The 15,732-nt window shown below is 43.5% G+C and overlaps 1 protein-coding gene across 1 annotated transcript in view; it reads right to left on the minus strand.

Moving 5' to 3' along the window:
* Positions 1–15,732, minus strand: part of LOC124795246 (b(0,+)-type amino acid transporter 1-like) — a 410,036-nt gene that overhangs the window by 200,347 nt on the left and 193,957 nt on the right. The window contains exon 2 of the mRNA XM_047259180.1: positions 1,147–1,233. Within this exon, the coding sequence (XP_047115136.1) occupies positions 1,147–1,177 (31 nt within the window). The 5' untranslated portion in view covers positions 1,178–1,233. The remainder of the gene's footprint in view (positions 1–1,146; positions 1,234–15,732) is intronic.

Consider the following 15,732-nt stretch of genomic DNA (forward strand, 5'->3'; position numbering starts at 1 on the left):
CACTGGAGGCGGGCTGCACGATGTTGGGGTGTGAGCGGAGACGCTCTAACGGCATGCCGGACTGTTGTGAATGGCCCTCAATGATACCTCTGGAGCAGCAGTGTCCCCAATTTATTGTGAAGTCGCGGTGCAGTCCGATACGACACTTCGCAAGATGAGGCGGTCCCGGCGTGAATCTGCGCGTCGCCGCTGTCCGGACCCAGGCTGACGGCCATGTGCACCTCCTGCTGACCACTGACAACATCAATACATTGTTGAGAGCTCTCGCGCCACGTGTAGTGCAGTTCTGCGGTATGACCCCCCCCCCCAGCTTCCCACAGACTCGTTGTACGCCCTCACTCAATCTCCATCAGGTGCACAATCAGTTCACTTCCACGCTGTCGCGGCATGCTCACCTTCTAGCAGACAGACGGAGCTCCGTATGGAATGGCAAACAGGCTGCTACTGGCTCTGGAGGTGAACTGCTGCTGCAAAGCTTGCAACATTCCACGGCTGATAACGCGGTTTCTGGTTTGTCCGCAGCGCTGCGCGTTTGACCGTCGTATTAATTGCCCTGTCGTAGTGGCCCCTGAAAGCATGGCGTGCCTTACAAGTAAGTAACCTGCCCTAAGGTGGTATTTTTCCATTTTCCAGTAGAGTATTTGCATTAACTTTGAAATGAGAGAAAAAACTTTCGTTTGCTTCTAATCGTAAAGACGTATTCACTTTAGTATTATTCTAGCAAATGAATTTTGAGAGAGTAAATCAAGATTTTCATTACTTATAAAGCTATTGTGTGGTCTTCGAAGTGTATTTACACGAATTTTGAAAGAAAGCTCTACCGGGTCTAGGAATCAATGAGTGGCTTCAGCTTGATATGACACAAACTTGTGGACAGACTTTCTAAACGTCCTGGGGTCATTACCACAGCCAGAGATTCTGTGACACGATGTTAGCGCTATGTCTTCTGTTTGATGACTGATTTTTTGTATGGTATAATTATTGTGGGTCTTTTCCAGAGAGGGGTGCGGGAATTAAAGGGGAACCAGCCCAGTTGTGCACTTCATTGTCACAAGGAGCATAGAGGAATACGACTCCCTCTTGCCGCCCATTCTCAACTGTGGACCACGGAGCTGTGGAGCACGCAGGCGTGCCGCCAGGACTCACCGGACAGCTTCCTCTTCTCCGGCACTCCCATGTCGACGGCGAGCGTGGGGCCCTCGCAGCCGCTGTTTCTGCTCCTGGAAGCGGCACCTGCAACACAAGATACGCAGCCGCCTGTAGTCTTGCCGCCGAGGATGCGATACTGCTGTCATCGCTGACCCTACCGCCAACCCACTCTTCACGTGTCCACAAGTTGTATTTCCTCAGAAAAAAAACACAAAGCTTAAGAACTGTGACTACTGAACACTGTGGAATCTTTGGATTCACTTCTCCTTCGACTGTACAGAGAGCGTCAATTACATTCTTCACCTCAAACGTGTCCAGAACAGGTAAAAATTTCGGGGAAACGTTTTCGACCAAACATGTTTAGTATTTAAAAGCTCTGGCAGATTAAGCTTATGGTTGGAAGTCGACAGTGTTCTTTGCCTAGCTTATGGGGTATAGGAAAACCATGAATATCAAAATCACTATGACCTCACAGGAATCTTAAGGCAGTTACTTCTGAATTCCATTCATGTCCCTTCACCTGCATTTACATGCAAACTCCCCAAGTCCCCATGTTGTGCGCAGCGGTGTGTACCTTGTTCCACTGTTTCTTTCCTGCTCCCCTTGCAAACAGAGCGAATGAAAAATTACTATTTATGCTCTCCGCATGAGCCCTAATTTGTTTTATCTTGTCTTCGTGGTCCTTACGCGAAAGGTACATCGGCGGCAATAGAATTGTACAGTAGGCAGCCATAAATTTGATGATTTGTTTTCACGAAAAGAACACTGTCTTCGCTCCAGGTATTCTCACTTGAGTTCACGAAGCATCTCCGTAATACTCGCTTGTTGATCAAACCTTCCGGTAACAAATCTAGCAGCACGCCTCTGAACTACTTCGACATCTTCCTTCAATCCGACCTGGATGGGGTCCTAAACACTCTTAGCAGTACTTAAAAATTAATTCTGTCTACGAATTCCTTGAAGTCAGCTGTATATAGGTTCACTATCCACAAGTGCCACATGAAAATTCGTACCGGACCGTGACTGGAACACGGATTTCCCGCTTATCGCAAGCGGTCGCCTTCACCTCTTCGGATATCCGTGAACGCTCCCCAGACAGGCCTAAACTGCTGCATATCACACTGTCTACATCCTTTTATCGTAGTCCACGGATAGCCGAAGTGATTAAGGAGACCGCTCTGCATATGCGGGAAATGCAGGTTTTCCTACTGTTCGCATTAAGTTACATTTTTCTACATTTAGAGCAAACTACTATTTATCACCCCAAATATAAATTCAGTCTAAGTCACCCCGTGTCCTCCTACAACGACGGAGCCTTCTCGTACACTACAGCATCGGCAGCAAACAGTCGCAGATCGCTACCAATCGTATCAGTTAGACCATTTATGTATACACAAAATAATAACGGTCCATCACATTTCCCTGGGGTATTGCTGACGATACCTTTGTCTCTGATGAACGTAGCCGTGCAGGGAAACGTACTGGGTTCTATTACTTAGAAAGTCTTCGAGTCACGTATCTGGGAACCATTCGCTACGTATGCTCGGACCTTCGCTCTTACGGCTGAAGAAATTGCAATCAGCGACGATCGAAATCCACCACATGATAGATGTCCCTAATATAAGCAAATCACATATGCTCAAATTTTATTATATTACCTGCTCAATTACAAATTCATTAAACCAAGTCCAAAAAATTACCATAAACCCTCAGTATGTCCTAAAAACGAGCCTAGTCATTAGATTCTAAAAACATGCATAGTCGTTACGGTTGAATTATGCCATAAGTTCAGCTAAAATGTACGTTACCTCAATAATGAAATAATTTTGTGATTAACGCCATAGAGGAAACAGTCGTGCAATAACAGTCATTCAGATCACGAAAAACAATAATTGTGTTACAAAGTATGCCTAAAGAGGCCAGTGCTATGTCTGTGACCGCACGGCAACCGTTACTACGTGACAACAACCGAGAAAACTTCTAGCGTACTTCGGAAATATGGACTTTGCCATTCCTTGGTGTTGCGTATGTGTGGGTAGGTTACAATGTTTTCGCCGGATTACACAATGCACTTAAAAAGCGACAGGTATTGGGCAGAGTGCCAATTACCTTACGCGTTTATTCTTGGAATACTTTGTCGGGAAGGCAAGAACCATTCACCGATTCGTGTTAGGAGACAGCTGTCGAGAAAGCTCGCTACAGATAAGAGAAGTTATCTACCATCGTATTACGGAATACATCGCAAAATATACATATTGAAGTACTTAGCTAGTATCTACATTGCCACATGTGGCGTCGAAGAACCTATTTTCACTAGAGAGAATTAACTGATAAGCAGGTGTAATTCTCTCACAATGCCTTATCAGATGGTATTCAGCAGCCACTGTACAAATGAATACCCGTGACGTTTATCTCTCCGGTAGAAACAAGTGTTTACATCTACATCTACATTTATAATCCGCAAGCCACCCAACGGTGTGTGGTGGAGGGCACTTTACGTGCCACTGTCATTACCTCCCTTTTCTGTTCCAGTCGCGTATGGTTCGCGGGAAGAACGACTGTCTGAAAGCCTCCGTGCGCGCTCTAATCTCTCTAATTTTACATTCGTGATCTCCTCGGGAGGTATAAGTAGGGGGAAGCAATATATTCGATACCTCATCCAGAAACACACCCTCTCGAAACCTGAGCAGCAAGCTACACCGCGATGCACAGCGCCCCTCTTGCAGAGTCTGCCATTTGAGTTTGCTAAACATCTCCGTAATGCTATCACGCTTACCAAATAACCCTGTGACGAAACGCGCCGCTCTTCTTTGGATCTTCTCTATCTCCTCCGTCAACCCGATCTGGTACGGATCCCACACTGATGAGCAATACTCAAGTATAGGTCGAATGAGTGTTTTGTGAGCCACCTCCTTTGTTGATCGACTACATTTTCTAAGGACTCTCCCAATGAATCTCAACCTGGTACCTGCATTACCAACAATTAATTTTATATGATCATTCCACTTCAAATCGTTCCGCACGCATACTCCCAGATATTTTACAGAAGTAAGTGCTACCAGTGTTTCTTCCGCTATCATATAATCATACAATAAAGGATCCTTCTTTCTATGTATTCGCAATACATTACATTTGTTTATGTTAAGGGTCAGTTGCCACTCCCTGCACCAAGTATCTATCCGCTGCAGATATTCCTGCATTTCGCTACAATTTCCTAATGCTGCAACTTCTCTGTATACTACAGCATCATCCGCGAAAAGCCGCATGGAACTTCCGACACTATCTACTAGGTCATTTATATATATTGTGAAAAGTAATGGTCCCATAACACTCCCCTGTGGCACGCCAGAGGTTACTTTAACGTCTGTAGACGTCTCTCATTGATAACAACATGCTGTGTTCTGTTTGCTAAAAACTCTTCAATCCAGCCACACAGTTGGTATGATATTCCGTAGGCTCTTACTTTGTTTATCAGGCGACAGTGCGGAACTGTATCGAACGCCTTCCAGAAGTCAAGGAAAATAGCATCTACCTGGGAGCCTGTATCTAATATTTTCTGGGTCTCATGGACAAATAAAGCGAGTTGGGTCTCACACGATCGCTGTTTCCGGAATCCATGTTGATTCCTACAGAGCAGATTCTGGGTTTCCAAAAACGACATGATACGCGAGCAAAAAACATGTTCTAAAATTCTACAACAGATCGATGTCAGGGATATAGATCTATAGTTTTGCGCATCTGCTCGACGACCCTTCTTGAAAACTGGAACTACCTGTGCTCTTTTCCAATAATTTGGAACCTTCCGTTCCTCTAGAGACTTGCGATACACGGCTGTTAGAAGGGGGGGAAGTTCTTTCGCGTACTCTGTGTAGAATCGAATTGGTATCCCGTCAGGTCCAGTGGACTTTCCTCTGTTGAGTGATTCCAGTTGCTTTTCTATTCCTTGGACACTTATTTCGATGTCAGCCATTTTTTCGTTTGTGCGAGGATTTAGAGAAGGAACTGCAGTGCGGTCTTCCTCTGTGAAACAGCTTTGGAAAAAGGTGTTTAGTATTTCAGCTTTACGCGTGTCATCCTCTGTTTCAATGCCATCATCATCCCGGAGTGTCTGGATATGCTGTTTCGAGCCACTTCCCGATTTAACGTAAGACCAGAACTTCCTAGGATTTTCTGTCAAGTCGGTACATAGAATTTTACTTTCGAATTCACTGAACGCTTCACGCATAGCCCTCCTTACGCTAACTTTGACATCGTTTAGCTTCTGTTTGTCTGAGAGGTTTTGGCTGCGTTTAAACTTAGAGTGAAGCTCTCTTTGCTTTCGCAGTAGTTTCCTAACTTTGTTGTTGAACCACGGTGGGTTTTTCCCGTCCCTCACAGTTTTACTCGGCACGTACCTGTCTAAAACGCATTTTACGATTGCCTTGAGCTTTTTCCATAAACGCTTAACATTGTCAGTGTCGGAACAGAAATTTTCGTTTTGATCTGTTAGGTAGTCTGAAATCTGCCTTCTATTACTCTTGCTAAACAGATAAACCTTCCTCCCTTTTTTTATATTCCTATTAACTTCCATATTCAGGGATGCTGCAACGGCCTTATGATCACTGATTCCCTGTTCTGCACTTACAGAGTCGAAAAGTTCGGGTCTGTTTGTTATCAGTAGGTCCAAGATGTTATCTCCACGAGTCGGTTCTCTGTTTAATTGCTCTAGGTAATTTTCGGATAGTGCATTCAGTATAATGTCACTTGATGCTCTGTCCCTACCACCCGTCCTAAACATCTGAGTGTCCCAGTCTATATCTGGTAAATTAAAATCTCCACCTAAGACTATAACATGCTGAGAAAATTTATGTGAGATGTATTCCAAATTTTCTCTCAGTTGTTCTGCCACTAATGCTGCTGAGTCGGGAGGTCGGTAAAAGGAGCCAATCATTAACCTAGCTCGGTTGTTGAGTGTAACCTCCACCCATAATAATTCACAGGAACTATCCACTTCTACTTCACTACAGGATAAACTACTACTAACAGCGACAAACACGCCACCACCGGTTGCATGCAATCTATCCTTTCGAAACACCGTCTGTACCTTTGCAAAAATTTCGGCAGAATTTATCTCTGGCTTCAGCCAGCTTTCTGTATCTATAACGATTTCAGCTTCGGTGCTTTCTACCAGCGCTTGAAGTTCCGGTACTTTACCAATGCAGCTTCGACAGTTTACAATTACAATACCGATTGCTGCTTGGTCCCCGCATGTCCTGACTGTGCCCTGCACCCGTTGAGGCTGTTGCCCTTTCTGTACTTGCCCGAAGCCATCTAACCTAAAAAACCGCCCAGCCCACGCCACACAACCCCTGCTACCAGTGTAGCCATTTGCTGCGTGTAGTGGACTCCTGACCTATCCAGCGGAACCTAAACCCCACCACCCTATTGCGCAAGTCGATGAATCTGCAGCCCACACGGTCGCAGAACCGACTCAGCCTCTGATTCAGACCCTCCACTCGGCTCTGTACCATAGGTCCGCAGTCAGTCATGTCGACGATGCTGCAGATGGTGAGCTCTGCTTTCATCCCGCTAGCGAGACTGGCAGTCTTCACCGAATCAGATAGCCGCCGGAAGCCAGAGAGGATTTCCTCCGATCCATAGCGACACACATCATTGGTGCCGACATGAGCGACCACCTGCAGATGGGTGCACCCTGTACCCTTCATGGCATCCGGAAGGATCCTTTCCACATCTAGAATGACTCCCCCCGGTATGCACATGGAGTGCACATTGGTTTTCTTCCCCTCTCTTGCTGCCATATCCCTAAGGGGCCCCATTACGCGCCTGACGTTGGACCTCCCAACTACCAGTAAGCCCACCCTCTGCGACTGCCCGGATCTTGCAGACTGAGGGGCAACCTCTGGAACAGGACAAGCAGCCATGTCCGGCCGAAGATCAGTATCAGCCTGAGACAGAGCCTGAAACCGGTTCGTCAGACAAACTGGAGAGGCCTTCCGTTCAGCCCTCCGGAATGTCTTTCGCCCCCTGCCACACCTCGAGACGACCTCCCACTCTACCACAGGTGAGGGATCAGCCTCAATGTGGGCAGTATCCCGGGCAGCAACAGCCGTAGTCCGATCGGGGGATGCATGGGACGAGCTGGTCGTCCCCGACAAACCCCCATCCGGATCCCCACAGTGATGCCCACTGCCAACAGCCTCAAGCTGTGTGACCGAAGCCAACACTGCCTGAAGCTGGGAGCGAAGGGATGCCAACTCAGCCTGCATCCGAACACAGCAGTTGCAGTCCCTATCCATGCTAAAAACTGTTGTGTTAGAATTCAAATATGCGCCATTATTAAAACTGAAGAAACTGCAAAAAGGTGGGAATTTAAGGAGATGGGACCTGGATAAACTAAAAGAACCAGAGGTTGTACAGAGATTCAGGGAGAGCATAAGGGAGCAATTGACAGGAATGGGGGAAATAAATACAGTAGAAGAAGAATGGGTAGCTTTGAGGGATGAAGTAGTAAAGGCAGCAGAGGATCAAGTAGGTAAAAAGACTAGGGCTAGTAGAAATCCTTGGGTAACAGAAGAAATATTGAATTTAATTGATGAAAGGAGAAAATATAAAAATGCAGTAAGTGAAACAGGCAAAAAGGAATACAAACGTCTCAAAAATGAGATCGACAGAAGTGCAAAATGGCTAAGCAGGGATGGCTAGAGGACAAATGTAAGGATGTAGAGGCCTATCTCACTAGGGGTAAGATAGATACCGCCTACAGGAAAATTAAAGAGACCTTAGGAGATAAGAGAACGACTTGTATGAGTATCAAGAGCGCAGATGGAAACCCAGTTCTAAGCAAAGAAGGGAAAGCAGAAAGGTGGAAGGAGTATATAGAGGGTCTATACAAGGGCGATGTACTTGAGGACAATATTATGGAAATGGAAGAGGATGTAGATGAAGATGAAATGGGAGATAAGATACTGCGTGAAGAGTTTGATAGAGCACTGAAAGACCTGAGTCGAAACAAGGCCCCCGGAGTAGACAATATTCCATTGGAACTACTGACGGCCGTGGGAGAGCCAGTCCTGACAAAACTCTACCATCTGGTGAGCAAGATGTATGAAACAGGCGAAATACCCTCAGACTTCAAGAAGAATATAATAATTCCAATCCCAAAGAAAGCAGGTGTTGACAGATGTGAAAATTACCGAACTATCAGCTTAATAAGTCACAGCTGCAAAATACTAACACGAATTCTTTACAGACGAATGGAAAAACTAGTAGAAGCCAACCTCGGGGAAGATCAGTTTGGATTCCGTAGAAACACTGGAACACGTGAGGCAATACTGACCTTACGACTTATCTTAGAAGAAAGATTAAGGAAAGGCAAACCTACGTTTCTAGCATTTGTAGACGTAGAGAAAGCTTTTGACAATGTTGACTGGAATACTCTCTTTCAAATTCTAAAGGTGGCAGGGGTAAAATACAGGGAGCGAAAGGCTATTTACAATTTGTACAGAAACCAGATGGCAGTTATAAGAGTCGAGGGACATGAAAGGGAAGCAGTGGTTGGGAAGGGAGTAAGACAGGGTTGTAGCCTCTCCCCGATGTTGTTCAATTTGTATATTGAGCAAGCAGTAAAGGAAACAAAAGAAAAATTCGGAGTAGGTATTAAAATTCATGGAGAAGAAATAAAAACTTTGAGGTTCGCCGATGACATTGTAATTGTGTCAGAGACAGCAAAGGACTTGGAAGAGCAGTTGAATGGAATGGACAGTGTCTTGAAAGGAGGATATAAGATGAACATCAACAAAAGCAAAACAAGGATAATGGAATGTAGTCTAATCAAGTCGGGTGATGCTGAGGGAATTAGATTAGGAAATGAGGCACTTAAAGTAGTAAAGGAGTTTTGCTATTTGGGGAGCAAAATAACTGATGATGGTCGAAGTAGAGAGGATATAAAATGTAGGCTGGCAATGGCAAGGAAAGCGTTTCTGAAGAAGAGAAATTTGTTAACATCCAGTATTGATTTAAGTGTCAGGAAGTCATTTCTGAAAGTATTCGTATGGAGTGTAGCCATGTATGGAAGTGAAACATGGACGATAAATAGTTTGGACAAGAAGAGAATAGAAGCTTTCGAAATGTGGTGCTACAGAAGAATGCTGAAGATTAGATGGGTAGATCACATAACTAATGAGGAAGTATTGAATAGGATTGGGGAGAAGAGAAGTTTGTGGCACAACTTGACCAGAAGAAGGGATCGGTTGGTAGGGCATGTTCTGAGGCATCAAGGGATCACCAATTTAGTATTGGAGGGCAGCGTGGAGGGTAAAAATCGTAGAGGGAGACCAAGAGATGAATACACTAAGCAGATTCAGAAGGATGTAGGTTGCAGTAGGTACTGGGAGATGAAAAAGCTTGCACAGGATAGAGTAGCATGGAGAGCTGCATCAAACCAGTCTCAGGACTGAAGACCACAACAACAACAACAACAACATTCTTGTGTGTAAAATGTATGCTTAAAGAAATCATGATTTGTAAGAGAAAGACAATCGATGCCTTGAGAAGTCCAGAAATCTGTAAAACTGCCTACTTCACTAAAACACATAATAATGAGAAAAATTGCGCAGACTCCCTCCAAGTTGAATCACGTGTGCACACCCACTGGCATACCGTAATATTACAACGACTGTTAGCAGTACCGGAATCTGCTGTATAACATCGCCCAGGCCTTGTGGTATTTCTATAAGCTCTTTTGTTATCATCCTCATTTGGACCTGATGACAGACTGTCTCTGAGGAACTTCTGTTACAGTGTACTTCAGCACCACGCCCACTAACTATGAGGAATGTACCTCAATATTTGACACCCCAGTCCTGCATGTATACCCATGTGTAATGCCATTCATTTCTGTGGTGTCTTTAGAATCCAATGAAGAGGTTGCAGGACAGCTCTAGATGGGTGTTTGTAGCCCTCCTAGTATGATAATTCAGATCCGGAATGTAGTACGTTGACTTAAAAATGGACGAAGTCGAACTATAAGTTAATGTTGGCATGAGGAACACAGTCGTTCGAAAGTTTTTAACTTGTCCAGGAATGAACATTTGAGAAAATTTGTGTTAGTGAGTAATCATAACACTGCACAGGCCGGGATATGGCAGCCCTTGTTTCGCAATGCAGTGCGGTGTAATTTGATGTGCTCCCTGGCGGCCGGACGGTGCAGCCCCTGCGACACTCAGAAGGCTTAATATTTTAATATTTCCGGTTGACGCCAGAGTGAATGTGTGAGGCCTTCTGTAGTAATCACACACCTGTCAACTGTTTTATCAAATGTTTCAAAATGGCTCTGAGCAATATGGGACTTAACATCTATGGTCATCAGTCCCTTCAAATGTTTCACTGCAAACATTAAACAACCTCTTGCCACTACATCCATTTCCGCAAGTGCACTTGAATGGCATAAAAGTAATTCGGTCTTTCTTTAAAAAATAAGTTCTCAGTATCGAGATTAGAAGAAGTAATAAGTACACAGAAAAATTCTTTCACTTTTGTGTGCTATCATTTGCCGAAAACGTCTTTCCAATACCTTTAACAGATCACGAAATACGAGGGTCACTCCAAAAGAAATGCACACTATTTTTTTTTAAATCCATCTTTTATTCTACATGTCTGAAAGTTTTACAGTGTGTAGATACATCCTTCAGGAACAATATTTTCAATTTACCACATAATTTCCATCCCTCTCAACTGCCTTACGGCATCTTGGAACCAGCACCTGTATACCCGCACGGTAAAATTCTGGACCAACCTGTTGGAGCCACTGTTTGGCAGCGTGCACAAGGGAGTCATCATCTTCAAACGTCGTTCCACGAAGAGAGTCTTTCAGTTTCCCAAAGAGATGATAGTCACATGGAGCCAGGTCAGGACTGTAAGGCGGGTGTTTCAGTGTTGTCCATCCGAATTTTGTGATCGCTTCCACGATTTTTTGACTGACATGTGGCCGTGCATTGTCGTACAACAGCAAAACATCCTGCTTTTGTCGATGTGGTCGAACACGACTCAGTCGAGCTCGAAGTTTCTTCAGTGTCGTCACAATGCATCAGAATTTATAGTGATTGCACTTGGCCTGATGTCCACAAGCAAGAGTTCTTCGGAATCGAAAAACACCGTAGTCATAACTTTTCCAGCACAAGGTGTGGTTTTGAATTTTTTTTCTTGGGTGATTTTGCATGACGCCACTCCATTGATTGCCTCTTCGTCTCTGGTGAACAATGATGGAGCCATGTTTCATCACCTATCACAATTCTTCCAAGAAACTCATCTCCACCATTCTCGTACTGTTCCAAAAGTTCGCTGCATACCGTTTTTCTTGTTTCTTTGTGAGCCACTGTCAACATCCTGGGGACCCACCTGGCACAAACCTTTTTTAACGCCAACACTTTCAGTATTCTGCAAACACTTTCTTCCCCAAATCCCAACGTAGCGTGACAATTCGTTCACTGTGATGCGTCTGTCAGCAGTCACCAGTTCGGTAACTCTCTGCACATTGTCTGGAGTGTGTGCATACGAGGCCTGCCGCTGCGAGGACAATCCTCAGTATTGCCATGCCCGCTTTCATCACGTAATGTGCTTGCCCGCCGACTAACTGTACTGCGATCGACAGCAGCATGTCCATACACATTTTTCAACCTCTTGTGGGTGTTCCCCACTGTCTCGTTTTTACAGCACAGGAATTCTATGACAGCACGTTGCTTCTGACGAACGTTCAAGTGTAGCAGCCATCTTGAAGACATACTGTGACGGCGCCACTCACTGGAACAGGTTGAACTAAGTTTGGAAACAAGCGAGAAGGATGTATCTACACGCTGTAAAACTGTCACACATGCAGAATGAAAATTGTATTTTTACAAAAATAGTGTGCATTTCTTTTGGAGTGACCCTCGTATTAACGTAATCAGCACTACATGGAGCACCAAGTACGCTGTTGACTCTCGGTCATTTCATTCAACACGCACATGTTGTGTACGCGAATACACGCACGTGCATCAGGAAGTGTTGTCGCCAAATGAAACTGCTGTGAAACAGCATCCACAGGTAGCTCAGTGCAGCTGTCACTTGTGAAATATTGTACATCACTTCACCACAATGCTGTAATCATTGATATGAAACTAACAAATAAACAGTATTAAGTTTCATCCATGTGTTTACTGTAAGAGATTTGTAGAATACCATAACTGGAGCGCAGTTTCCACGTTATGGAAACGAAGTGGCTAAGGACTGTTTCAGATTTTAGTCAAGTACATAATATAATAATATGCTTTACAAAATCATTATTTTATTTACAGTGAACTGATACGATCATGCATTATGTTTTCGGTTTTAAAACTATTGTCATATAGTTGTCGAATAATTTTTGGATATTTGGATGTATTTCAAACAAACCAATTTCTGATTGTTTCCGATAAAGATATGGCATTTGCGTTCAATGTTATACCAGATGTTTGCGTAACAACGTTGTAAAACTGTTCAACTTTGGCAATGCGCCCCACCATGTTGATGCACGTTTCTATTTTGCTCTCCAATAGTATCACCTTATTCGTCGTCCCAAATCAACATTTAATAAATCATCCTGGTCGGGAGTGTGTGTGACTGTATAGACTTTTCTCACTGTAGACTACAAACGCCTCAGAACGAAAGGACTCTTCAGTTTCTCTAAAACACGGTAAGCACCTCCTTACATGACATGGCATCTTAACATCTGTTCTTTGAAATTTACTAGAAAGAAAGAAACTTTATGATTTAAGGTCAAGTTGATGGCGAAGTCAGAGATATAGGAAATCGGTCACGGTCACTCGAAGGAACAGCTGCTGCATTCGGTTTAACTGAATTAGAGAAATCAAGTAAAATGTACATCTGAGTGGCGAGACGGGTATTTGAATTGCTGTTCTACAGTGAGCGAGCCTCTCACCACCTTGCCCTGAGTAATCTCTTACGAGACTGGTATAAGTTCCGCATTCGTAATATTTCTATACAACATACTTTGTTTCAACATATCATTGTCAGGATGTTTACCACGGGCACCAACAACTACGATTACGTAATTGCTTTTGGTAACAGCAACTTCTAGGAGTATAATATAATAACGCTCCTCTTAATATTGGATGTTCCAATCGTCTGTAGGGAAACCCTATTTCGCATTTATTTCTTTGGCCATTTCTTCGTACATAAACTAATGGATCCCTTAAGGCCATAGTGAAGTGAAAGGTGGACGATAAATAGCTTAGACAAGAAGAGAATAGAAGCTTTCGAAATGTAGTGCTACAGAAGAATGCTGAAGATTAGATGGGTTGATCACATAACTAATGAGGAGGTATTGAATAGAATTGGGGAGAAGAGGAGCTTGTGGCACAACTTGACTAGAAGAAGGGATCGGTTGGTGGGACATGTTCTGAGACATCGAGGGATCACCAATTTAGTATTGGAGGGCAGCGTGGAGGGTAAAAATCGTAGAGGGAGACCAAGAGATGAATACACTAAGCAGATTCAGAAGGATGTAGGTTGCAGTAGGTACTGGGAGATGAAGAAGCTTGCACAGGATAGAGTAGCATGGAGAGCTGCATCAAACCAGTCTCAGGACTGAAGACCACAACAAAAACAACAAGGCCATAGGACGTACTTTCAGCACCAGTAGTAACGGCAAAACGAGAGCATGCTGTTGTATGGTATGACATAGCCTAGCTGTAGACATATCTGAGAGAAGAAAGAACCCTTGGATTTATTGCTCGAAAATGGCGACTCCGAAATATTTTTTACAGTCTTGTTTGCAGGACAATTTAGTCTGTAACTAAAGTGAACGTTCTTTTACCATTTTAGTTAAAATAATAAAGTCCGAATAGAAACAGCTTAGAGAACTTTAAAAACGAGAGATCATGTGATTCGGGAAAAGGCCCATCGAAACGCACTTCAATTTTGCTTCGGTTTCACCATAACAATTTCTTAGAGGGAATATTTTTCCAAAGAACTGAGCATTATTCTTTGATTGATGAGATAGGATCAACCTTGAGCTGTAAATAATTACGCGTCTACGGTATTACACTCTCTCATAACTACGATATCAAAAATCAGTACATTTGCAATTTCTGTTCACTGAAGATTAAAATCACAAGGATTCAACACTACGCCCATATTGGTTGACAGAAATTTGTTTTTCCATCCTGCAGTGTGTCAACACACTTAACCCATGCAGAAACTTGCTACTTGAGGTCACAGCATTAATGTCCTTTAAAAACAAACTTTTGCTCATTTAAAAAGAAACATCGGTTTTATTCCCGCTCCAAAAACTGTTTTTGTACTTTATATTTCGCTCGCAATAATGTATGGCCTAAGAGTGAACGTTAAGTGTCGGCCGTTGTGGCCGAGCGGCTCTAAGCGCTTCAGTCCGGAACCACGCGACCGCTACGGTCTCAGGTTCGAATCCTGCCTCGGGCACGGATGTGTGTGACGTCCTTTGTTTAGCTAGGTTTAAGTAGTTCTAAGTCTAGGGGACTGATGACCTAAGGTGTTAAGTCCCATGGTGCTCAGAACCATTTGAACCATTTTGAACGTTAAGTTATAGGCGACCTCAATTCTACATTTGTAAATAAAGTACACGTGCTTGGCAAATATCAGTATTTCGCAGTCAGCGTGACCAGTTAGGAAGGGGCTAAGATGTTACAAATCAAGTGGGAAAAAATTTTATTCAGATCTTTTGTTAGAACTGAGAAAAGCCTGGGAATTAATCAGGCGAAGTTAAAAACTAGCGTTTCCTTTTTCACAGGGGAAACAAAACATTTATTTAAAAAAAGTCCAGAAACGTACGTGACAGTGTAAAACTTGCCTTTTTTTTTACAATGCCAAAATCGAAATAGTTTTTCGCTCTATTATGATACACATACTGCTCTTAGAACATCTTCAGCTTACAGAGTTGTGCTAAAATCATGATGTAAATAGTCGTGTTGACGTTATGTAATGTTACAGTACCATACTTTCGCCAGACTATCGGCAGAATGCTTGCGATCATTGTTTCTGAGTTTGGTCTTTAACATTACATATGACAAGAATACCACTTATGAGTTTTGCACAACTCGGTAACCTGAAGATGTTCTAAGAATACATGTGTAATAACACAGCTGAGGTAGTTTTTGATTAGTCGTTAAAGTTTGTCAGTTGTGGTCCTTAACGTGATCAAGGCTATTTCAAAGCAACAGTTTGTGGTGTTACCATTGCTGCGCCTCTGTCTTTTGCAGAATAAGTACAGCCTAAGAATGAATGACTTCTGCGCTCATGTTATTAGAATCTCGTGGCATGATTTCATTATTCTGATTTCATAACTGTCGACTACAAAAGCATTAATATATCAATAGTGGAATCTTAGTCTGTTGCAGTTTCTGAAATGCATCCACCGGTAATTATACGAGGCTATTAATTAGTCAAAGAGTCATTGTAAAAAGGAAAGGTAATATTCCAGTAAAGTGAGACAAAGGGGACTCTCCCAGGTTCTCCCCCACCACACTAGCCACTAATCACGGCGTGTCCCGGACTAGCGGCAGGTGCGAACAC

This window comes from Schistocerca piceifrons, chromosome 4 (assembly GCF_021461385.2).
Source record: "Schistocerca piceifrons isolate TAMUIC-IGC-003096 chromosome 4, iqSchPice1.1, whole genome shotgun sequence".
Classification (NCBI taxonomy): Eukaryota; Metazoa; Arthropoda; class Insecta; order Orthoptera; family Acrididae; genus Schistocerca; species Schistocerca piceifrons.